Source organism: Vipera berus (genome assembly GCF_964194415.1).
Source record: "Vipera berus genome assembly, chromosome: 5".
NCBI classification, from domain to species: Eukaryota; Metazoa; Chordata; class Lepidosauria; order Squamata; family Viperidae; genus Vipera; species Vipera berus.
The window spans coordinates 75,169,527-75,194,971 of NC_138207.1; the positions used below are offsets into that span (position 1 = coordinate 75,169,527).

Sequence of the window (25,445 nt, forward strand, 5' to 3'; positions counted from 1 at the left end):
GTATCAGCAAAGTTCAGCAATTCCTTTTTCTAAACCTTGACCAAAGGCTCCTTCCGAGAGACTCCTTCAAAAAGGAATCTCTTCTTTTGTTACATTAAAATATAATGCAAAGCACTATGACAATCAACAACCAAAATACAAATAAACATTGAATTTACTGTTTGAAAAACCAAGTGTCCATGAGCACTATGACATTTATGATAACGTCTTTTTGGTAATAATATAATTGTTTGAATATTGAAATTACAATAACAACAACCTAATGGAATTTGGCCATAGAGGGGATTCTTGCTTGATGCAAACAAGGCTACAGGCAAGAAAACATCTATATACCGTATTTTCCGGCGTATAAGACGACTGGGCGTATAAGACGACCCCCTACATTTCCTGTTAAATTATAGGGTTTGGGCTATACTCGCCGTATAAGACTAACCCTCTTCCAACGCACACCAAATAAAAATTAAAAACATCAGATTTGATTTTAATATGGTAATTTTAATTCAAATGCTTATGACATGCAGGTGCTTAGTAGGAAAACTGTCACTTATAAACATAAGGCTGTTTGTCATCAAACATGTAAACATAAAACATTGCAAGTGGATTAAATAATAATAATAATAATAATAATAATAATAATAATAATAATAATAATGATAAGAAGAAGAAGAAGAAGAAGAAGAAGAAGAAGTAGTAGTAGTAGTAGTAGTAGTAGTTGGAGGGGACCTTGGAGGTCATCTAGTCCAACCCCCTGCTAAGGCAGGAAACCCTATACCATTTCAGACAAATGGCTGTCCAGTCTCTTCTTAAAAACTTCCAGTGTTGGAGCATTCACCACTTCTGGAGGCAGGTTGTTCCACTGGTTAATTGTTCTCACTGTCAGGAAGTTTCTCCTTAGTTCTAGGTTGCTTCTCTCCTTGATTAGTTTCCATCCATTACTTCTTGTCCTGCTTTCAGGTGCTTTGGAGAATAGCTTGACTCCCTCTTCTTTGTGGCAGCCCCTGATTCCAGCAACCATTCCCTATTTTCCTAATTCACTTTTTCACTTTTCCTAATTCACTCTAAAGCTTTCCCTGCGCAGAGCCTTACGTAAAACCAGCTGCCTGCAATTAGTGCAGGTTCGCATCCCACCAGGCTCAAGGTTGACTCAGCTTTCCATCCTTCCAAGGTAGGTAAAATGAGGACCCAGATTGTTGGGGGCAATAAGCTGACTTTGTAATAATGCTGCTGGGGGGGGGGGGTGAAAGCCCTAATAAACAGGCATATACACAGAATGAAGGCTATTGCTAAGCACATTGATTTGTGCTTTAAATTGTAAGCCACCCTGAGTCTTCGGAGAAGGGCAGGATATAAATGGGATTTTTTTAAAAAAAAGACCAAATGGGAGATCCGCTCCAGGTTTTCCAGCCAGCCCGCCCAGTTCCTGAGTCAAATGTGTCCTTAGAGCTAAGCCGCTGCTCTGGCTGCTGCCTTCCCCACCTGCCTTTCAAGTTGGGATATATTACAGCTGCTCTTCAACTTTAGAAGAAAAGACGCCCAGACCCCAGCCTGTAAAAAATCACAGACTGCAGCTTCTTCTCCAATTGGTCCCGCTTTCCCTGCGCAGACTAAATGGGAGATCCGCTCCAGGTTTTCCAGCCAGCCCTGTCCCTAACGACCCCTGACTTTTGAGAAGATTTTCATGGGTTAAAAAGTAGTCTTATACGCCGGAAACTACGGTATGTCTATTTTGGAAGACAGCCCATTCATTATTCAACTTTTAAAGATGCCAGGGCTCAGAGGAAGTACTACATTTCTTCATCTAAGTCCACTTTTGTTTAAAGGAACAATGCAAATATTAAATAACATATTTATCACAAAGCTTATTTCTAACTTTCTAAAAATATTGACAAGGCAGCAATATATCAATTATTCTGTTTGTTTTTTAAAATTACTGAAGCAAGCACGATTAAAAAGGAAAAAGAAAAAAAAGAGGAACAAGACAGCCATGCTTCTATGAACTGTTTCCTAGTCCATTAAGAAACAACAGTCCCAAAATAGTCCCTGTTCTTCTATTTTTGGTACCAAGACAACAGTTGCAGAAGGATGCAATGAATATGTGTGCAGCAATCACATGGAAATATCAGCCTCTTATCAAAATAATTATTTCAATTATTGGTACTGTACCAAAGTACAGTAACTTAAAGTCAGTACTATATCTAGGAGGCCAGGAAACCATCAATCCAGGATCACACATCCCACGGGATATATAAAACTCCAACTGCAATTTTATGTGCATTCACCAGGACACATACCCCACTGAATACAAGGCAGCTTATTTTCAGTATACCTATGATTGCCCAGTTGAAAACATTCTGATTTCCACTAATCTCTATGCCACGTGCAGTATTGCTTTGCCAAAATGGTACACTACAGCCACACTAGCATACGGTGGTTATATAAATGGGGAAACACACGGCTCTATGACAATTTGCCGTGGCCAAATCACTGTGGCCAACTCACCTCAGCCAACTAACCACAACCATCTCAGTACAGGATAACTCACCACGGACAACTTGCTGTGGACAACTCGCTGCGAGACAAGAGTTATCAAAGAAATGGTAGAATACAATCATTAAAGAAAGGATGCAAAAGGAGGGACAGGATGAACAAAAATTAAAATAATGTTTCATTTACTTTAAATAATTAAATTGAATTGTTACATTGTCCTGCAGCAAGTTGGCCCACGGCAAGTTTGCCGTGCTGAGTTGTCCAGCAGCGAGTTGGCTGCGGTGAGGTAGCCATGGCAAGTTGGCCGTGACGAGTTAGAAATGTATGGTTTACAATGACACTATAAAAATAAACTATAAAACTATAAAAACTATAAAAATATTTTTCAACTCTTTTAATGACTGTTTCATGTTTATTGTTGTATAGCTTTTTGTTATTGTTATTGTTTACTTCTTGTGAGATGTATAAATTTGATAAATAAAAATTGGCACCTTTAGTTTTAAGCTCCCATTTAGGGACAGTATATACAGTATGATCATCCAAGAATCGCCTGAATTCGTTTAGTCACTAAGTTGTGTCTAACTCTTCGTGACCCCATGGACCATGCCAGGCTGCCCTGTCCTCCACTATCTCCCAGAGTTTGCCCAAATGCATCTTCATTAATTCAATGACACTATCTAATCACCTCATCCTCTGCCAAACCCTTCCCCTTTTGCCTTCAATCTTTCCCAACATCTAAGTTGTGTCTAACTCTTCGTGACCCCATGGACCATGCCAGGCTGCCCTGTCCTCCACTATCTCCCAGAGTTTGCCCAAATGCATCTTCATTAATTCAATGACACTATCTAATCACCTCATCCTCTGCCAAACCCTTCCCCTTTTGCCTTCAATCTTTCCCAACATCAAAGTCTTTTCCAACGAGTCCCCTCTTCTCATTTGGTAGCCAAAATATTAGAGTTTCAGCTTCAGTATCTGTCCTTCCAGAGGACAGTCAGGACAGTTAAAGAAAGAAGGCAAAAGAAGGGACAGGATGAAATGTGAACAAAAATTAAAATAATGTTTAATTTATTTTAAATAATTAAATTTAATTGTTAAATTGTCCCACGGCGAGTTGGCTCATGGCAAGTTGGCTGTGCTGAGTTGTCCTGCAGCAAGTTGGCTGTGTTGAGTTGGCTGCAGTGAGGTAGCCATGGCAAGTTGGCTGTGACAAGTTGGAAATGCAGCGTGTACAATGACACCATGCTACCCTTTAGTCCAGGGTATCAAACTGCCGGCCCGTGGGCCAGACGCGTCATCCAGAAGCTGCGCCCACCCCACTGCCGGCAATGGCAAAACTATCCCGATATATTGTGCGACGTCACGTAACATCGCGAGTTTGACATGTCTGCTTTAGTCAATTCCTTTAGGATTAACTGATTTAATCTCCTGAATGGACAGGGTTAAAGGCTAGTCTACTTTGAACCAAAGGTTATTACATCCTCTTCAGACTATAGTTGCTATTTCAGCAGAAGGCTTCTCACCCTTTGCCACACAAAACCATAGTTCAACAAACCTTCTATCAACTGGATTTAGTCAACAAGAGATAGCAAAAGGTGAACAAAAGATAAATCAGTCTTGCAGAAAACATCAGTTATTTACAGAATGAAGTATAGCAAATTTTCAAGTCTGAGACAAAATTGTTTGTATGAAAATGGAGTATATAAAGACTGGATTCTATCTTGGAATCTTGTATTTTGGAATCAGTTTTCATTGGCTTTCTACAAACAGGTATAAACACATTGGAAATGATGTTTTCTATATTGATAAAGCATTAAAAACATGTTTCATATAAAAATTAAGGTCTAGCTACATGTCACATTACATCAACTATTGAATATACATAATTTTGCAAAGACCAATTTTTTGATAGTGTACTTGCTGGTCAATCTGGAAGAATTTATACTTGGCCCAGATTTTTATCCATACCATAGAAATACAGTAGAAAAAAAATACTAATCAGTTAAAAAGTTTCAATGTGGCATAGTTGCAACAACAAAATAATTGCGATAGGAACCTTCTTCTTAATTTGGAAGGCCAAAATCTACAGAACATTATCTTTTCACTGTTCTGCTGATGCTTCCACAATAAATATCTCAATACAGTATATGCTAAAATCTACCTAATTGGAATGGAAACTAATCTAGAAGTCAAAACAGGTAAAAGAGGATTTAGTCCTAATGTCACTTAAATATTTGTATGCTGCTTCCTATAAATTTTTTTTGAAATAGTTTACAATAAAATAAGCATTTGTGTGACTATTTCTAATCATGCCTTTTTGAATTTGGACATTTTCTTGATCTTCTCACCACTTCCGAAGAGAAGGAAAATTAATTATACACATTTTTCCTTCTCAACAGCTATAGAGCCAAAATACCTCTTCCTGTGTTTGGGGTTTCTGAGAAACATGGCCTGAAGGAACTACGGTATGTAAAACATTATGGATTGGACCAAGGTGCTTACCTCTTAATGTTAAATAAAATCCAAGGCCAGATGACTGGGGAAAATATCTTGAAAAAGTCAAACAGACCTCAGCAATGCTGTATTACAGCCCATTAAACCCAGACTGAATTTTATTATAGCTTTATCCAAATCCTATTCCTTCAGCTGTAGATATCTCCAATTATATGCTTAATGGTCTGGGGGCGTTTACTCCAACATCTCAACCCCTTTCATGAACAGACCATTATCTCCTGCGGTTGGGCCTCCGTCATGCCACCCCCCGCTGCTGGGAGGCGGAACCGACCAGGTGGTTCCGCCCCAGGCGCCTGATGGACCCAGATAGGTTCCAGACGGCGCTTGGATTGATTCCTACCTCCCTTTCCCACAGCCCGGTCGAGACCTTAGTTGATGCCTGGCAACGGGCTGCACTGGAGGCTCTCGACCACATTGTGCCTTTGCAGCCTCTGACCCGGCGCAGATCCCGGCTCGCTCCTTGGTTTTCCGTGGACCTGCGGGAGATGAAGCGCCGGAGAAGGGGCTTCATTTGGAGATCCAGTCGGTCCGAGGCTGACCGAACACAGTTAAGATCCTTTTCTAGATCTTATCTTGTGGCAATGGAGGTGGCGAAGCGTGCTTACTTCACCACCCTCATTGCATCCGCAGATAACCGCCTGGCCGCCCTATTTAGGGTGACCCGCTCCCTTTTAAATCAAGGGACGGGAGAGGACCCCTTGTGGGGACAGGCCGAGGAATTTAGTGAGTATCTGGTGGACAAAATCACTCAGATTCGGGCTGGTCTGGACTCTGACTGGGCAGTATCTGACGAGGGGGAAGCGATGGGTTTGGCCGAGAACATTTGGGAAGAGTTTGACCCTGTGACTCCGAATGAAGTGGACAGGACCATGGGGAAATTAAGTGCCGCCACGTGTCTGTTGGACCCGTGTCTCTCCTGGCTGGTTTATGCGGCTCAGGAGGTTACACGAGGCTGGCTCCTAGCAGTTATCAATGCTTCATTGAGTGAGGGGTGCTTCCCTGCCGCCTTGAAGGAGGCGGTGGTAAGGCCCCTCCTCAAGAAACCTGCCTTGGATCCAGCTATTTTAAATAACTTTCGTCCTGTCTCCAACCTTCGCTTTCTTGCGAAGGTTGTTGAGAGCGTGGTGGCACGGCAGCTCCCTTTGGTCCTGGAGGAAACTGAGTATCTGGATCCGTACCAATCAGGTTTCAGGCCCGGGTACAGCACGGAGACGGCATTGGTCGCGCTGGTGGATGATCTCTGGCAGGCCCGAGATAGGGGTTATTCCTCTGTCCTGGTCCTATTAGATCTCTCAGCAGCTTTTGATACCATCGACCATGGTATCTTGCTGCGACGTCTTGAGGGGCTGGGAATGGGAGGCACTGTTTTACGGTGGTTCTCCTCCTACTTGGGCCGTTCGCAGACGGTGTTAGCAGGGGGGCAGAGGTCAGCCCCTAGGCCCCTTAGTTGTGGGGTGCCTCAGGGGTCGGTACTCTTGCCCCTCCTGTTCAACATCTATATGAAGCCGCTGGGTGAGATCATCCGTGGTTTTGGGGTGAGATATCAATATGCTGATGATACTCAGCTTTTCATCCCCACCCCGAACCAACCCAGTGATGCCCTCAATGTGATGTCCCGTTGCCTGGAAGCGGTACAGATCTGGATGGGGAAGAACAGGCTCCAGCTCAACCCGGCCAAGACTGTGTGGCTTTACGTACCAGCATCTCGACTTGTCCAAGAGGTTCCATCTTTGGTTATGGGAGGAGAGGTGTTACCTCCCGTAGATAGGGCACGCAATTTAGGTGTCCTCCTGGATTCACGACTCAGTTTTGAAGATCATATTGGAGTCGTGGCCAGGGGGGCATTTGCCCAGGTTCGCCTGGTGCGCCAGTTGCGCCCCTATCTGGACCGAGATGCCCTACGTACAGTCACCCACGCACTCATTACCTCCCATATAGATTACTGCAATGCTCTCTACATGGGGCTGCCCTTGAAGACCACCCGGAGGCTTCAACTGGTGCAGAATGCAGCTGCGCGGGTAGTGATGGGAGCATCCCGATACTCCCATATTACACCCCTCCTGCGTGAGCTGCATTGGTTACCGGTTGTCCTCCGGGTGAGATTTAAGGTGCTGGTACTTACCTTTAAAGCCCTACATGGCTTAGGCCCGGGATACTTGCAGGACCATCTGCTGCCGGGAACAACTTCCCATCGCCCAGTGCGCTCACACAGAGAGGGCCTCCGCAGGGTACCGTCAGCTAGACAATGTCGGCTGGCGACCCCCTGGGGGAGGGCCTTCTCTGTGGGAGCGCCAGCCCTATGGAACCAACTCCTCCTTGAGCTTCGGATGGCCCCGGATCTCCGGTCCTTTCGCTGCGGCCTCAAAACACTCCTTTTCCATCAGGCTGACCTGGACTGACAGGAATTTTAATTATGTTTTTAATTTTTAACTTAATTTTAATTTTAATTTATTCTACTGGGGCTATTAATTTAATTTCTTTCTAACTTTTGTATTATTGTATTTTATTGTTGTTAGCCGCCCTGAGTCCTTCGGGAGATAGGGCGGCATATAAGTCCCAATAATAAATAAATAAATATATGCTTTTGTCACAATGCATGCAAAAATCACACTTAGTTGTCTGTTTTTAGAAGGTTAATTAGGATTTCAAAATAAAGTTATGCACAAATTCACTAGTTCCACACAAAAATAGCACATCTTTCAACAGTTATTCCCCAAAATGAAGAAGCGCAATATATTTGTCATCTACTTTGTAAAATTTCGTAAGATTGAAGAAGCTTGAAATTCCATATAAGGTCTCATCAGAGGTCTCATTTGTTGAAAGTCAAGAACTGGAATGATCACTCTAAGTCTAAGACATTCTGCAACTGTACAAGACTATGTTTTGGGGTTGGGAGTAGTTTATCTTTTTAAACTGCATTTTAAACTGCATTTATACTTTTTAAACTGCATTTAGTCTGAGTACTTGCAAACTTTTAAAAATTTGCTTTCCTCAGAAAGTCAACTGAACGTCATGCATTGGTTGATGGGGTTATTGTTTGTGGATTAGTTGGCCCATCAACCAATCAACATGTAACAACACAGTCAACCAACCCACTTACAGCAACAAAGCCAGCGCCCCACACCCCCACACCAATATTTATAGAGAGACGGCAGCTCCGATCACGCTTTGCTCACACAAGCACGAAGCCGAAGACACCAGCCTGAAGATGACAAGTGGGACCTCGTCGAAACGTTGCCAAGACACTATCAATCTTACACGGGAAAAGATAAATTACTTGTGCTTTGCCTCTCCCAATCCCATAATGAAGCAGATTTTGGTATGCATGCTAACATCAGCATAAACGCAGTTCTTTATATCAGCGTTGTGTTAGGTATAATACAACTTGAGATCAATCCAAGACAGAGGAAACCATATGAATGACCTACAAAGGGCAAACAAGCTCTAAAATCCATTTGAGGGCAGCAGAGAGATTGCAGCACACAAATGACAACTGCAGATTGGTATTGCAATAATGTTAATTGGCTCGTGTTTTGTGGACTTGGCATCACCACATTTGATAATAGCATGTTAGCATACCCTGACCTATCTGTTCAGCAAACCTTTCCCTATAGCATCTGAGGACTGTGTACTTTGAAATCAAAGAATTACAAAAATGGGGCAGATCAGTATTACAGCAGTCCTCGACTTCTGACAACCATTGAGCCCCAAACTTCTGCTACTAAGGGAAACAATTGTTAAGAGAAATTTGTCCTATTTCACAAACTTTCTAGACACAGTTGTTAAATGAATGGCTGCAGTTCTTAAATTAATAACACAGTTGTTAAGTGAATCTGTTTTTCCCCATTGACTTTGGTTGTCAGGAGGTCGCATATGACCCCAGGACACTGCAACCGTCATAAATATGAACCAGTTGTCAAGCATCTGAATTTTGATCATGTGACCAAGAGAATGCTGCAATGGTCGTAAGTGTGAAAAACGATCATAGGTCACTTTTTTTCAGTGCTGTTGTAACTTCAAACAGTCACTAAACAAATGGTTGTAAATTGAGGATTACCTGTATTTCCACCGTCAAAATTTTCCAGAGAATTCAGAACACTGTTGTACTGGAGTTCACTTTTGATTCCTTATATTTTATAGTTGTATGGTTTCACAACAGCTAAAAAGCAGTAGGAGACCTATTTTTCAGGCACAAAACCAATGCTCAAGAACACTACAGAGTTTTTTTGGTTTGTTCAACAAGGAAGAGACTCCATTTCTTCACTCTTCTGAGTAGAAGCTTAGGATCAGAAACCAGGCCAAACAAAAAGATACTAAGGAATGCACCATCTTTCAAGATCTTCAGAACATTTTATTTCTCTAAGTGGTAGAAAAGCAGGGGAAGACATAAATAACCAGTTCAATATTTAGTCCACGTTAAATCTAATGTTGGGTCATATTCTCTGCATTTTAAATCCAGTACATGACGTAGATTGCTTGGTGAAGTAATCCATTGCTCCTAAATGCTGAATGGATCAAATTACAAGGATGATTCAGGAGCATGGCAGATACTGCTTGCTGAGTACAAACAAATTGACTGTAATCCAGATTTGTCTTTTGCCTTGGGAGCCCCACCCAGCACAAAGGAGGCGAAGCGGCTGACAAGCAAGCTCAGGTAGAGGTGGTAGACCAGAGGCCACCAACCAGTCGATTGGTGGACTGGAAGGAAAGGGAGGGGGAAGCATTTTATATGCATGCATGCACACATGGGGCTGCAAATGGGGCGGGGCTAGTGCCTGTGTGATACTCACTAGCCCTGCCCTGTTCTTGCGTGGTGCAGCGCCTTATATCTGCACCCCGCAGTGGCCATTTTTGCACCCCCGGTTTTTGCGTGCCAGAGGCGGCACTCAGAGGCACTTCTCTGCCCCCCCGAAGGCACCACAATGCTGATGCAGCCCTGGCACTTTGCGATAAATAAGTGGGTTTGGGTTGCAGTTTGGGCACTCGGTCTCTAAAAGTTTCGCCATCACTGATCTAGACACTCGAACAAATGGAAACCCTCAGAGACCCATTTTAGGAAATTTTAAAAAAACCTTTCTAGTTGTGCAGTCATCCTTTCCCTACTTGACTTCTCTGCAACTTTCGATGTCATCAGGATGCCATGGTATCTTTCTGGATCGGCTCAAAAGATTGATAGTATTGTGCTGGTTCATCTCTCTCCACAGACTATTCTAGCTGGCGATGGGGGGCGGGGAGAGAGATCCCATCTTTGGCCGCTACTGTATGGGATGCTGCAGGGTTCAATTCTTTCTCCACTCTTATTCAGTATCTATATAAAGTCACTGGGTAGGTTCATCTGTTGCCATGAGATGAGATTCCATGAGATGAGATATCAAATATACATCTCTGCGCCTGGCAAATTAAATGACACTGTGGATATCTTATCTGGTGCCTGGAGGCTATGAGGGTCTGGATAAGGAATAACAGGCTTTAGCTGAACCCTGGCAAGACTGAGTGGCTTAGGAATTGGGACTTGCCAGTCCTAGGATTATGCCATCTTTGATGCTGGATGGAGTTGCACTGTCCCAAGCAGACCTACTGCACAACCTGGAGGTCCTCTTGACTCATGACTCTGGCACGAAGAGAAAGTAGCAGTCATGGCTAGTCTTTACATAACTTCATATTTGTACACCAGTTGTGCACAATCCTAAATTGGGGGTGGTGGTGGTTTCTGTTCATGGTCACCATGCCTTAGTCACCTCCCCATTGGGCTATTATAATGGGGCTGTCCTTGAAGAGTACTGGAAACTTCAGCCGATGCAAAATGCAGCAGGGTGGGCAGTTATGTGTGCCTCTAGAATAGCACACGTTGCATGTCTGCTTCATGAGCAGCATTGGTTGCTACTCAGCTTCTGGGTCCAATTCCAGGTACTGGTTTTGAACTTTAAAGCAGTCCATGGCACGGGGCTGAGTTATTTGAGGGATAATGTTGTGATTCAGGGTCAGCCTGTGGGTTCGGCAGTTGGGTCGGACGACTCAGAGGAGGAGGAGGGGGGTGTTGAAGACCTTGCTGAGGGGGTTGAAGATCTTGCTGATGAGAGCCCTCAGCCAGGCCCCTCCCACTTGGTCACCACGGAGACCCAGCTGTGTGAGCCTGACAGCGTGGATGAAGATGACCCACAGCTGGCCCTGTTCAAGGACGCCCGACGCAGGAGGCAGTCAATTAGGAGTAAACAGAGGAAGGCAATGGGGCTTCTTGGAAGGAGGCAGAGAGAAGCCACGCCCTGAACTCTATATAAGGGGAATGTGTGGGAGGGCTGGTTTGCTGAAGGCAACCGCTTGGATAGTTCCTGTTTCTTAAAGCTCCTGTATCTTGGTTTGTCTTGTTCTGTTTGTTTTTGTAGCAATAAATTTGGCAGGCGTAATTCCAGCCTCTTGCCTTCTTGTAAAAGGGGTTGTCCCTGCCTTTTCTGCAGGGCCGGTAGCAGGCTGGTACAGAACAGATAAACTCTCCTAGATTACATCTACCCATCCCATCAGATCAAGGAGAAGAACATGCTACAGGTCCCATCTATTAGGGAGCTAGACCTGGGGAGCCCCAGAAGGCAGGCTTTCTCTGTCATGGTATCCTTCATGGAATGTTCTCCCTGAAGTGAGGCTTGTTGATTTTTTGGAAATCCCTTATACTATCAAGCTGGGAGGTGTAGGGGACCAATGAGATACTGAGTTAGCTCCATTATTGTTAACATATGCTATCCTCCCTTAGCCTTTGTGATTTTTAAAAAAAATAATAATTGTGTTTCTAGGATAACTGTTTTATAGTTTTGTTACATACCATCCAGAATTACTTTTTAGTGAAATAGGCAGCCGTGTAAACGATGAATAAATAAATAAATAAATAAATAAATAAATAAATAAATAAATAAATAAATAAATAAATAAATAAATTACATTCTGATCAGCCAAACATGGTATTATTTAGCAAGGCACATAATAAAAATGAAAACCACAGGGTTCATGAAACCAATTCTAATTATACTTCAGTAATACCCATATCTGAGCCAAGAAAAATGAACAAGAGTATGATAAAGCTGGGCTTGGTATTTTTATTTTTTCTTTCTTCTTTTATGTCTGGCAGTCATGTAGCTATATTCATAACAAACCAGTCCTCAGGCTATCCCAGTTCACCTTAACCAGTTCATCTTATTCATTTGTCTAACTCTTGAGAATAATAGAAAACCAATAATCTGGGAATTCTTATTGTGAGCAGTTATCCACTAATCTGATGAAATAAAGCACTAGGTAGTAGTCTTTAAAACAGCAAGTTTTCCAAAGCCTGGAAGAAATTTCTCTCCCTTGGTTACTTATCATTTTTAAAAAGTGTACCTTTTATGGAAAAATTAATATTTCCGCTCCCAGTAAAATAAACCAAAAGGTGCAACTGTTTCCTACTATTTTAACTGTATTTTAACACAATCCTGAATCATTACTCTAGGATCGTGTCATATAAAGTTGATTTTCTTTTGTTCAGAAGAATTACCGGTAATTGGAATGCACCATCCTTGTCACACAATATTAATAAAATTTTTGAGAGATGGGAGGAGAAGAAATTCAACACTACTATTGTTTTATCAGATATAAAACCTGTATTGGTGCAAGACAATCCAGTTCTACACACTACACTATTCATACAAGACAGCATAAAATTAAACATGATAAATCATGTAATGTGAAGATTCTAACCGACTACATCTAAAAACAATTTAGTGTATTAAATGATATAATGCAGAAATATGATGCTCAACATCATTCTAGGATATGTTAGAAATCCAAATTTGTGTATTATTAATACAAAGAAAATGATAAACTAAGATTCACTTCACACTGGTATGATAATTCTGGATCTAACCGATGTTGCATAAGACGGTGGACAGAATACATAGGACGGTAATTGATTATGAAAAAACAATCTAATACATAGGAAAGAATTTAGGAAGAATTTAGGCTAGATTAAAAATATTTTTCCTAATATCAAATTTTCTGTGCTTAAAAATATCTTCTATTCAATTGCAGTAACATAATTGCATCCGAAATTGTACAGCCCAGACATACATTTGCAACTTCTATCACAACAAGGACTAAGTAAACAGAGTATCCAAAACATTACAAGGGTCATTCAACTTGATGGATGTTAACAGCTGAACTATATAGGGGAAAGTTTATTAAAGGACAAGACAAGAGAATTTTTAACACTCTTTATGAGCCTACCTTTGGACAAATCCACAGGTTGCCAAAAACTGATAAGCTACGGATGTTTTAGTAACATTTTTATTTTTTGTTTTTCAAAATCCAGGTAAGAGTTTATTTTAATGTAGCACAAGAAAAAGGGACTCTAATAGGTGGCGATGATTGTGTTGAAAGACAAAGCTGGAATTAAAACAGAAGTAGTTCTTCAATTAATTCACAAGGATGTAAATGACAGCACAAACCTGATGCCAAACTTCAGCACAAATTTACTCCAACTAACATCCTTATTTGCTTACTATGTATAATAATTAAATTTGGATATATGGATACACCAGAAAAAAAAGATGTCCAAAACTGCAGTAAAACTAACGAGCATTCTTCTAAAATAAATTGCTGAAGTCTTGTGCTCAGTAACCAGTACCAACATTCCATATAAATGTTTTAAAAGTGGTATTTGTTTAGGTGAGCAAGAAAAGAGGGTTCCTATGCTGTCCTCTCAAAAAGCGTCATTGGGAAAAACATCATAGATGCGTATCTAGGTCCAACATTATCCTGGAACAGATATGGTGTCAGGACCCACCCCAATCCACATCTTAGGAAAACAAAACTCTTGGAGTCAGTTCTAGTCCAAAAGGAATCTTTACTAGGACATGCTTGGTTGTGGGAATACAAGACAGGACTTGGTATTGTTTTACAGATTGAGATTTTATAAAGGGTACCCAGTTCAACCCCCCTTCCCTCTACCCCATTTGGTCAGCCCCCATCCTTCTACTTCGTGTCATCCCTTTCCTGGGGGAAAAAGGAACTTTGAATCTTTATGGTTATTGCCTTCTTCCTCTCCAGAATTAAAAGAAGACACAAGCCAGATGCCTTCTTCTCTAACCCTCCCTTTTGTTCCCCCCAGTTCAAAAGGTTTCCTTGGTCTTTGAAATAACCTATGGCAGGTTGAATCCACATATGCTCCTCCTTCCTCGGGAGATGGCAGAATCCATAGGGGGGGCAGATAATGTTTTAAACATACATTTATGAATGTGATATAAATGGATTCTGATGTATGGTCAACTTGTAGGCCTTGTGTCTTGTGTATGCCTTGTGTATGCCTTGTGTACGGTCACTCATGCGCTCGTGACCTCTCGTCTTGACTATTGCAATGCTCTCTACATGGGGCTTCCCTTGAAGACCACTCGGAAGCTCCAACTGGTACAGAATGCGGCCGCGAGAGTTGTCTTGGGAGTTTCCCGGTACTCCCATGTTACACCTTTGCTCCGCGAGCTGCATTGGTTACCAGTTGTCTTCCGGGTGAGGTTCAAGGTCTTAGTGATGGTTTTTAAGTCCTTACATGGCATGGGTCCGGAATACCTCGGGGATCACCTGCTGCCGGCGTCAACTCCCCTCTGCCCTGTGCGTTCCCACAGAGAGGGCCTCCTCAGGGTGCCTCCGGTCAGAGAATGCCGGCTGGTGGCCCCCAGGGGGAGGGCCTTCTCTGTGGGCACCCCGGCTTTGTGGAATCAACTGCCGGTTGAGCTCCGGATGGCACCGGATCTCCGCTCCTTCCGGCGCGGGTTAAAGACCCACTTATTCGAACAAGCTGGCCTGGCCTGATGGGGAGTTAATTTAGGGTTTTAAATATTTGTATATTTTATTGTTTTATTTTGGGCATTAATTTAATTCTATTTTAACTTTTGTATTTTTGTATTTTTATTATATGCCCTGTTCACCGCCCTGAGTCCTTCGGGAGAAGGGCGGTATAAAAATTTAATAAAACGTAAACGTAAACGTAGGCATCAGCCCTAAGTTCTCTGGTTTATAACATGGAGCATTATATTGAGTCTTGTTTGCCTTAGATTTGTGGTGGCATTCTCTTGTATACAGAGCATAAAGCTTGAAACATAACACTCAGCAGTGGAAGGCATTAGTTCATTGAAAATAAGTCTCTAAGATGTGGGAGCTGCTTCTGAACTCATTCTCCTTCCTCTCTGGGACACACAGTCGACTGCAGATTGCATCTACAACAATTAACTTGCAACCATTCCCTAGAAAGCTACCAAGAGGGCAAACTTTGATTTGAATTAAGAGGCTGGGCATAATCACCCTAGGCGGGGGTGTCAAACTGCCAGCCCGCGGGCCGGACGCGTCATACAGAAGCCGCGCCAACCCCATTGCCGGCAATGGCAAAACCATCCTGATACATCATGTGACATCACGAGTTTGACATGTCTGCCCTAGAGAATCATTTGTTATCACAAAATCACCTGGCCTACCCAATTGTCAAGGCCATTTCAGTCCTGACACCAGAAGCAAGCATTTCTTAACTTTTTTTAGCATAAAGCAAAGGATAATAGTCGCTTCATAATCTGAAATCAACACTATCTCCGCAACTGTCTATAGTTGTCTATTATTAGATTTGTACCCTGCTTTTAAGTTATATAATTCAAAGTGACATACATAATGTTCCCAATCTATTGCCAACAACATCAATCCTATGAGGTAGGATAGGGTTAGCCAACGTAGAATGACTGGCCCAAGTCACCCAGCCAGCTTTCATGTTTAAGGGAGGATTACAGCTCACAATCTTCTGGTTTCTAGTCCAGCTATTTCACCAGACTGGTTCTCTGATAGATGCTTATTATTGTATTACTAAATAAAAACCTGAAGAGACTTTCACATATATAAATGGGACAATTATTTCTTCTTGACTTAAAAAACAAATGATAGCAACTATCTTTTGTGTAATGCAAAGGATAAGTAAACAACGTTGGAATTCCAAATATGGGTTTTAGGTCCTCTCTTTATTAAGCTACAATCACACAAGTTACATCATACAATTTGTAAAGCACACTTTCACATACAATACTAATAAGCACCTTTTAACACTGACCTCTAAATAATCCTGCCAAACCAGAACAACCAGGTAATTCACTACTGGATTTTATACAGATCTCTTCAGTGAAAATCCTTATTTTGCTACTCAATATAAACAGTCCAAAGATTCTAGGAATCTCAGTTTAGATGTTTTATCTCCATTTTTCATTATTCCTCCTCATTCTTTTTATTCTCCTCAGAAAATTGGAATTTAAATCCATGTTTTTTTTAACAAAGTTCTGTGGAATTTTCAAACCATTCTTTGTAAAATAAAATATTCTTCACAAAATACTGTATTATTCATTGTAGATCAGGATGAATATCAGTAAGCATCCACCGTTTGCTGATATTACAACAAATAATGAAGATTATGCGATACTATTATTCTTAAACACAGGATTTAAAGATAACATCACCAGCAATTGTACAAGCTAAAATCAGAATAACAGCATTGGAAGGGGCTTTGGAGGTCTTCCAATCCAACCCCCTGCTCAAGACACCCTATACCAGTTCAGACAAATGGCTATCCAATCTCTTATGGCAACAAAGATTTGAGAACTGAATGCAAAAGCCATAAATATTAAGTGATTTTAAAGATTATGCATACTAAGGTCAGAAAAATAAGGTAAATGTAGACTACTAGTATTTGAACAAATGAAAAACAAGCTACTAATAGTACAATCTACTATTATGGATGTGCATAACAATTATAGTATAACAAAAAACATTAGTTGCTACTGAAATGACTAATTAAATTGATGCAGAATAAAGAATTATTCTGAAAATGCACTTTTTTTGTCCTTAGATTACATTGCTACATTTCTCCAAAGAAATCACTCCAAGATGAACATATTTAAAATCTTGCAATACTTTTTTGAAAAATGTTACATAAGGCTAGAACTCTTTCAGTGGGGTTCTTTCAGATGCAGAAGCAATCATCACAGATGGGATACCATATTAAATGACAAAAAAATCAATAAAAAAATCAAAGTCAACAACCACATGCAATCATTTTGTGAACTAGATTTACACCCCAAGTCTCTATGGTTTACCATATTGTAGACATTTCTAATAAATGTAAAAGTTCCTAAAAACACTTCTAATGGGAATAAAATTTTCATGTATGCATCATTTTAATGGGTATTTTACTTTCTTTAACCCTTTCCTGTTTAATTCAGGTTTGGACTATTTTCTTTTAAAATAAACAACTCCTTACCTTGTAAAAGTCCTAATCTATCAGAGAATATAATGGGAAAATAACATTTTTATTTTTTATTTTTTTTATTTTAATCCCATTTATATCCCCCCCTTCTCTGCCAAACATTTCAATGAAACAATGAATGAACCTTTTTTTGGAGCAGCTATTTTAGGAAAAGTGGTTTTTCTTTCTCAAAATCCAGCAAAAAAGCTATCAAACTTATATATTGCAGCTCAGTGGGGTTATATCTAAATGTACTGACTCAAGTGCCACATTTAATAAAATAGGGTCTGATTTCCAAGTAAATTAAGAATTGGATCAAGTGAATATCACTGTTTTAGCAGCATGCTCACACAGCATTTTTAGAATCTATTTACAAACTCAACACTCTGTATGTCTAATTATTTTGGATTATTATGTTAAACCTTAAAGAAGCTGCTACAGCCACAGACATTACTCCTAAACACATGCTATTGAGACTAATCTTTGAGAAATATATTGAATTTCATAGAACTGAAGAGGAGGGGGAATATATATTTTTTTTTACTCAAACCCAGTAAGTTTCAGGTAGCATCCTGCTATCCTTGCTGCCTAGTCAAACTCTTCCTCATTCCTTAATAAAGGTGCCATCAATGACAAGAGAAAACCAGACTGATTATAAAAACAAGGCTAAAGTGTCGTTTACTTACAATGTTTCTTGTCAATGATTAGCCTCATTTTGAGCTACTAAGAGGAACAGCTGGCTTGAATCCGAGTCTGTGTGACTTTTACATCCCCAAAACTGGGCAAAGCGCTTTATCAAGGGCACATTTATACAACTGAGAAACTCCTCGTTTTAGCGCTCTGCACAGAACAGAGGAGACATGAGACCAGCCCACATCTTTCCAGTCTCCTCATTGGTCAAGCCCGGGACCAGCCTACGTGGGATCAGTGGGTGTGCACCCCGAGAAGGCGCCCCTATTGGCTGAGCCCAGACCGTATTTAATGAACTGATGTTTGGGCGGCGGAACAAGAGCTCGTCGCAAGTCAGAAACCAAGGAGCCGCTCCTTGGAGCTGGGAGCGAAATGGGAAAGCGGGATCAGATCCTGAACCCAGAAACGGCATCACCCCCGAAAAAAACAAAACAAAAAAACAACGGCTCGAAAAGAGATGGTTGCAGCGTCCTTTGTTATTATATCAAAATAATATTAGAGAGCGACGCAATGAGCTCTTGCTGCGCAAGCCCTGCCTAGCTCTTTCATCACGTGAATGCGCTTTAAAACATTCTGACGGCACATACACGTGAGCGAGGCAAGCCTGCCCGCCGGTTTCGGTCACAGATAAGTTTCTCCCCCCTCCCTTAATGAAACAGCCGCGCCACGTGAACCGGGACCGGTCGGGAAACCCTGCAAGGCGGAGGAAGCTGCCCGGCAGCGATGCGCCCGATGCAACTCTAGCTTTAAGGGCCGCCTTCTGCAAGCGGGTTCCCAATGCCATGCCATGCCACGCACCCATCCGAGACGGACCTTCTCAGCCCTCACTTACGCGGCCTGTTCTTTCTGCCCGAATCCATCCTCCGGCGCGCCCTGCTTTTTTTCGTCGGCGAGTCGTGGCTGGAGAGCGGCAGCTCCGAGCGAAAAGGCAGCGGGTGGGAAGCCTCGCCATTGCTGGCGGGAGGGTGGAAGCCGTTGTGCAGCGGCAGCCCGTTGTGCAGCGAGCAGGTGGGGGGAGCCGCCGCCGCCGACGAAGAGACGCCGGCTTGGCCTCGCAGCCTCTCCCCCATGACGCCGCCAACAGCTGCTGCTGCTGCCGCCGCCGCCACCACCCCCCCGAGGCCGCCGCTCGTCCTTTGTCTCGCCCTCCTCCCCGGCGCGCGCGAGCGATGCAGGCGAGGCGGCGTCCCGCAGCGCCCACCGTGCTGGCTATCCGCAGCGGCTGCCGAGCGGCCGGGACGCGCCTCCACCGCCCTCCCGAGGCAGCTCCAAGCGCAAGCGTCCTGCAGGAGGAGCGCCCGGCGAAGGATTGCTGGGAAGGGGGCGGTAGCAGAGCCGCAGAGCGCCGGGCTCCTTCCCGAATTTGGGGCGTGACCCACCAGCTTTCCCTCGCCCTCCCGCACGTGGTGGGTTGCCGCCGGGGGAGGAGGGGGGGCTTTCCCAAACCGACCGACCGACCAGCTTCGGTACAGCCAGCCTTGTTAAAGCTCGGTGTGTCTTTGCTATCCGGGAGAAGAAACCACACGCGCGCGCGAAGGAGCATCTCACTGTTGCTCCCGGACAGAGCTCAGCAAAGAAGGAAGCGATTCTAAGCCGAAGGAAAGGAAACGTTAAAAACAAAAACTGTTTACTGTAAATCTCCATCCTGGCACCCAAGTTTCTATCCTGGCAAAGCCTCCTTTCTTTCCCCTGATTTACGGCTGGCTTTCTAGATTTACCTTTTATTCTTTCAACTTTCCCCCTCTCTTTCCAAAGTTTACCAACTCCAAACAACCACCACTTTCTCTGTCCCCACCCCCTTTCCTCAACCCCTTCCTATAGTTTGCAAACGATTCTTATTCTCTTATTCTCTCTCTCTCTCTCTCTCTCTCTCTCTCTCTCTCTCTCCCTCCCTCCCTCCGAAACGCCTCGGCAACTTCGTTTGTACTAGTTACTGGTTTCTGTGATCGGCATCCAGGTCCTCTTGATATCTCTTCTTACACGCCTGTCAGGACCCACCCCAATCCACTTAGGAAAACAAAAACTTGGAGTCAGTTCTAGTCCAAAAGGAATTTTTACTAGGACATGCTTGGTTGTGGAAATACAAGACAGGACTTAGTATTGTTTTACAAATTGAAACTTTATAAAGGGTTCCCAGTTCAACCCCCTCAACCCCATTTGGTCAGCCCCCATCATCCCTTTTGTGGGAAAAAAGGAACTTCGAATCTTTATGGTTATTGCCTTCTTCCTCTACAGATTTAAATGAAGACACAGGCCAGGTGCCTTCTTCTCTAACCCTCCCTTTTGTTCCCCCAGTTCAAAAGGTTTCCCTTGGTCTTTGAAATAACCTAAGGCAGGTTGAATCCACATGCGCTCCTCCTTCCTCGGGAGATGGCAGAATCCATGGGGGGGATAATGTTTTAAACATACATTTATGAATGTGATATAAGTGGATTCTGACAGCCCTTCTTAAATGCTCACTTATTTCTCTTGGCACAGTGATGGGGTTTGTGCTCAACCTATGGTCAGCCATATCAGAAAACACAACTTTGGATGCACAGTGTTCAATCAATTAACTGATTTTATTTATAGCCCAAAGACCCAAAAAGCAAGTGACAAATGTAATCTAAAACTGGCATTAGATAAAACAGTTTAACAAATAAAATATTTAATAAATATTCAAGTTGTTGTTAGTTGCAAAGTCGTGTCTGACCCATTGCGACCCCATGGACAACGTTCCTCCAGACCTTCCTGTCCTCTACCATCTTCTGGAGTCCGTTTAAGCTCACACGGACTGCTTCAGTGACTCCATCCAGCCACCTCATTCTCTGTTGTCCCCTTCTTCTCTTGCTCTCAATCTTTCCCAGCATTAGGCTCTTCTCCAGTGAGTCCTTCCTTCTCATTAGGTGGCCAAAGTATTTGAGTTTCAACTTCAGGATCTGGCCTTCTAAAGAGCAGTCAGGGTTGATCTCTAGGACTGACCGGTTTGATCGCCTTGCAGTCCAAGGGACTTGCAGGAGCCTTCTCCAGCACCATAGTTCAAAGGCCTCAATTCTTTGGCGCTCAGCCTTTCTTATGGTCCAACTTTCACAGCCATACATTGCAACTGAGAAGACCATAGCCTTGACTATACACACTTGTTGGCAGGGTGATGTCTCTGCTTTTTAGTGTGCTGTCTAGATTTGCCATGGCTTTCCTCCCCAGGAGCAAACGTCTTAATTTCTTGGCTGCAGTCCCCATCTGTGGTGATCTTGGAGCTCAGGAAAATAAAATCATAGTACACTTAAAATCCCAACTCATTTGATTGATTACTAAAAACTTCTTTAAAACCTTCATTAAAAATCTGGCTGTTGCCACTGTGACTTTAGGATTTTCATGTGCAAGTAATTTTTTACACAAAGGTATCTCTTCCTAGTTTATATTTTGAAATATATGTATCATATGAATTTGCTATGTACTGATCATAGCAAAAAAAATATTTTTACTACAATGGAAAGACACCACTATCCGGGATTTGAAATCTTGGACTGATGGTATGTGCTTAGTTCTCTGCTTATGAACTATTAATATAATGGAAAGACTGGTCAGTATTATCTATGGGGGCAATACGTGTTTGAACACATTCTTGCTCTTTTTTGTCTCTATTATTGGAGCTTTTATGTTGCTTCTGTAAGAAGTCTAAGAAATCTAAGTATACTACGTCCACTGCGTTTCGCTGGTCTACTAGTTTAGTCACTTTATCGAAGAATGAGGTAAGATTGGTTTGGCATGATCTGTTTTTAACAAACCCGTGCTGGCTACTAGTTATGACTTTGTTTGTTTCTAGTTGTTCACAGATCTGTTTTTTGATTATCTTTTCTAGGATCTTCCCAGGTATTAATGTTAAACTGATTGGTCTGTAGTTTCCTAGGTCCGTTTTTTCCCCTCTCTCGAAGATGGGGACTACATCAGCCCTTTTCCAATCCTCAGGTGCTTCCCCAGTGCTCCAGGATTTATGAAAGATGTGGTATAGCAGTTTTGAGATAACATCTGCCAGCTTCTTCAGAACCCTGGGATGTAGCCTGTCAGGTCCCGGTGATTTGTATTCGTCAAGGTTGGATAGGTGTTCCCTTACCATTTTCTTGCTTATTTTAATTTTTGTTTCTAGTATGTCTTTTACTGTGTTTTTTTAGTGTGTTGGGCTATAGTTTCTTTTTGTCTATTGATGGCTGATTTGTCAGAGTGCCAGGCTTCTAGAAATTCCCTAGAATTTTTGGATTTGGTCTGATCTAGGATTGTCACATCTTCCCAATTGAAACTATGGTTAAATCTGTCTATATGTTGTGAAATTAAAGAATTTTCGTCATGCCTTTTGACTGCCAGTTGGTGTTCATGGATGCGTTCTGCCAGTCTTCTGCCTGTTTGCCCTACATAGTTGCAGTTCTTACATTGTATGTTGTAGATGACTTCTATTTTTTCTTCTAGGGTTGCTGGGTCTTTTGGTTTGCTTAGGATATTTGAAGGGTTTTAATTGGCTTGTTTGCTATGGGGATTCCATGCGGTTGTAACAGTCTATTTACGGTTTCTGAGATATTCTTGATGTATGGCAGTCTAAGTCTTTTTAGGGTTTGTCTTGGTTGTGCTCTATTGGGTTGAGTGATGGACTTTTTGATGAAGTTGTGTGGGATCCATTTTGTTGGAATGTGTTGTATAGATGCACCATTTCCTTTTTCTATTGTTCTGGCCCAAATATATTGCAGCAACCCAGAATAGTAGAAAAAGGTAAATGTAAAATCAACTGAGGATTTTTCTACACAGAGTTTTGGATATCAAATTCTTGTTGTCCCTCTCTCCAAATTTATATTTGTCTTTCCTACTGGTATTTAATGTTGGTGTCCTGCTACAGATAATGAACATTGTGCATGAAGCAGTAGTCTTTTGCATCAGTGATTTTGTTTCTTCTGTGGCCATAATGTATGCACTCTGTCTGAAAGTCTTTTCAGGAAATCAGTTCCAGCACAAGTTTTTACTTGTTCTTTTTTTGCATGTATTATTAGACTGCAAACACCCAAATCCACAAATAAGTCTTCCATTTGGCAAATGTTGAGTGTTTTAACAGTATCAGGTTTGTTGTTGCTATTTTCTGAATGAAAATAAGACAGTTAAAACATTTCACAACTTACACATATGGTGTTGCCTCCAGATATGTCAAAACTGGCATACCAATGAATAGAAAATGTCACAGAATTTTAAATAGGAGAGAACCTGTATTATGTAGAAAAAAGATCTGTAAGAAGTTGATTCTATGAAAACATTGCAGATTTCTGTATGAGGAAAATGCCAGTGCACTAGAGACATCTTTATGTATAATCAATATATACAATAATTACCTGGTGCATATCAATAATTACCTGGTTATTACAATCTGGGGCATTCTCCTGGACTTACAATTCCTGTTCAAGTAGCAGGCAGCAGTCATGGCTAGGAGGACCTTTGCTCAACTTTGTGTTACGCACATTTACACCCTTTCCTGGATCAGGAGGCCCTTCTCTTAGTCACACATGCCCTGGTCATCTCCTGTATTGATTATTGCAATGTGGTTTACATTCTTGTATGGCTTTTATGCTTTTAGCTGTAAATCAACCAGAATCTCTCTGCAAGTGAGATGGATGGTCCCTAAATTTAATAAATACATATATTGCTATTTATCACAATGCACATGTAATTGCTTAGTACCTTTCCCCAATGGTAAAATCTTAGTATGTTCTATCCCAGAGAAGAAATCTAGATTCAGTTAGCATAAGAGCATCTTCTTCACTTGATAATGGAACAGAGATTGTACACAAACCATAGTAAGCTGTCACCTAGTAGACAGTCATGAGACATATGTCTCATGTCATACATTCTTCTTAAAGGAATCTGTAAGGATTGTAGCATCCCCATTTTGGTGGGATGTACAGTAGGTGTTTTATACACTGTTATGTGGCCAATATGTTATTTGAGATGGAGTCTATATTGATACCTATGTTTATATTAGGCAGAGCTCTAAGTGGGGAGACAGATGGAATCTTATTTCTAAGAATCTTATTTTTAAGAGTCTGTCATTGAATCCATCATTTGCACCTCTGTAACTTTCTGGTTTGGCATAGCAACCAAACAAAACAGGCCCAGACTTCGACAGGTAGCTAGGATTGCAGAAAAAAACAGTTGCAACCAGCCTTCCTCCCATTGAGGGCCTGTATATTGCATGAGACAGAAAGAGAGCTGAGAAAATATCTACAGACCCCTCACACTGTGGACTTAAACTGTTTCAGCTTCTTTCCCCAAGATGACACTATAGAGCATTGCATGTGAAAACAACTAAACACAAGGACAGTTCCCCCCCCATGCCATCTCTTTGCTAAACAACTAATTCCCACTACACTGTCTTATATCCTGGGATGTCAAACCACCTAGTAGGACTGCATTACTATTATACTATTATACGATATCCTATTATCTTATCACTTATTTCCTTAGCTTCTTAGGAGTATAAAATTGTTTATGATTTATGTTGATTGCTTATTTAGTATCCTATGGCTATCACTGAAAATTGTATCTTATTATTATGGTTATTGTATTTTATGATTATTATCATGATGTATCACTTGTTCCTTATGTGTAGTGAGACAAATTCCTTGTGTGTCCAATCTCACTTGGCCAATAAAGAATTCTATCTGTCTAAAAAAATGTATCCTTCAGCATTGAAATTGTCAATCAACAATTTGGATTAAATTTAGGTCCCAATTACTTACGCGATTGAAAATCTGGAGTTATTTGTAATTTATGAATGAATTGTTTATAGGCATAGAATTACATCGATGATTATAATATGGTCATACTTGATTGAAATTATGTGAAATTTTACATAGAGCTACATGGGAGGCGGTGAGCTCAGTGGGTTAGGATGCTGAGCTTGTCGATCAGAAGGTCGGCAGTTTGGCGGGTCGAATCCCGAGTGCCGCGTAGCAGAGTGAGCGCCTGTTACTCGTCCCAGCTTCTGCCAACCTAGCAGTTCGAAAGCACGTAAAAATGCAAGTAGAAAAATAGGGACCACTCCGGTGGGAAGGTAACAGCGTTCCGTGCGCCTTTGGCGTCTAGTCATGCCGGCCACATGACCACGGAGACGTCCTCGGACAAGCGCTGGCTCTTCGGCTTTGAAACGGAGATGAGCACCGGCCCCTAGAGTCGGAAACGACTAGCATGCATGTGCGGGGGAACCTTTACCTTTACCTTTTTACATGTATGATAGGGATGCGGTGGCTCAGTGGGTTAGGACGCTGAGCTGGTCGATCAGAAGGTTGGCAGTTTGGCGGGTCGAATCCTGAGTGCTGCATAACAGAGTGAGCGCCTGTCACTCGTCCCAGCTTCTGCCAACCTAGCAGTTCGAAAGCATGTAAAAATGCAAGTAGAAAAATACGGATCACTACGGTGGGAAGGTAACAGCGTTCCGTGCGCCTTTGGCGTCTAG

The 25,445-nt window shown here is 42.1% G+C and overlaps 1 protein-coding gene across 3 annotated transcripts in view; it reads right to left on the reverse strand.

The window, feature by feature from the left end:
- The window catches only part of PANK1 (pantothenate kinase 1), a 50,366-nt gene extending 31,114 nt beyond the window's left edge, over nt 1-19,252 (reverse strand). For 2 of the 3 annotated variants that reach the window (XR_014026749.1, XM_081330062.1), the window contains exon 1: nt 18,810-19,252. Coding sequence is in view for 2 of the 3 variants with exons in the window: in XM_081330062.1 (XP_081186188.1) it covers nt 18,810-19,047 (238 nt within the window). In the remaining variant the exon portion in view is untranslated. Of the gene's footprint in view, nt 1-17,973; nt 18,062-18,809 lie in introns of those variants that run through there. The other variant, XM_081330063.1, reaches the window with a different exon arrangement.
- Nucleotides 19,253-25,445: the final 6,193 nt, after the last annotated feature.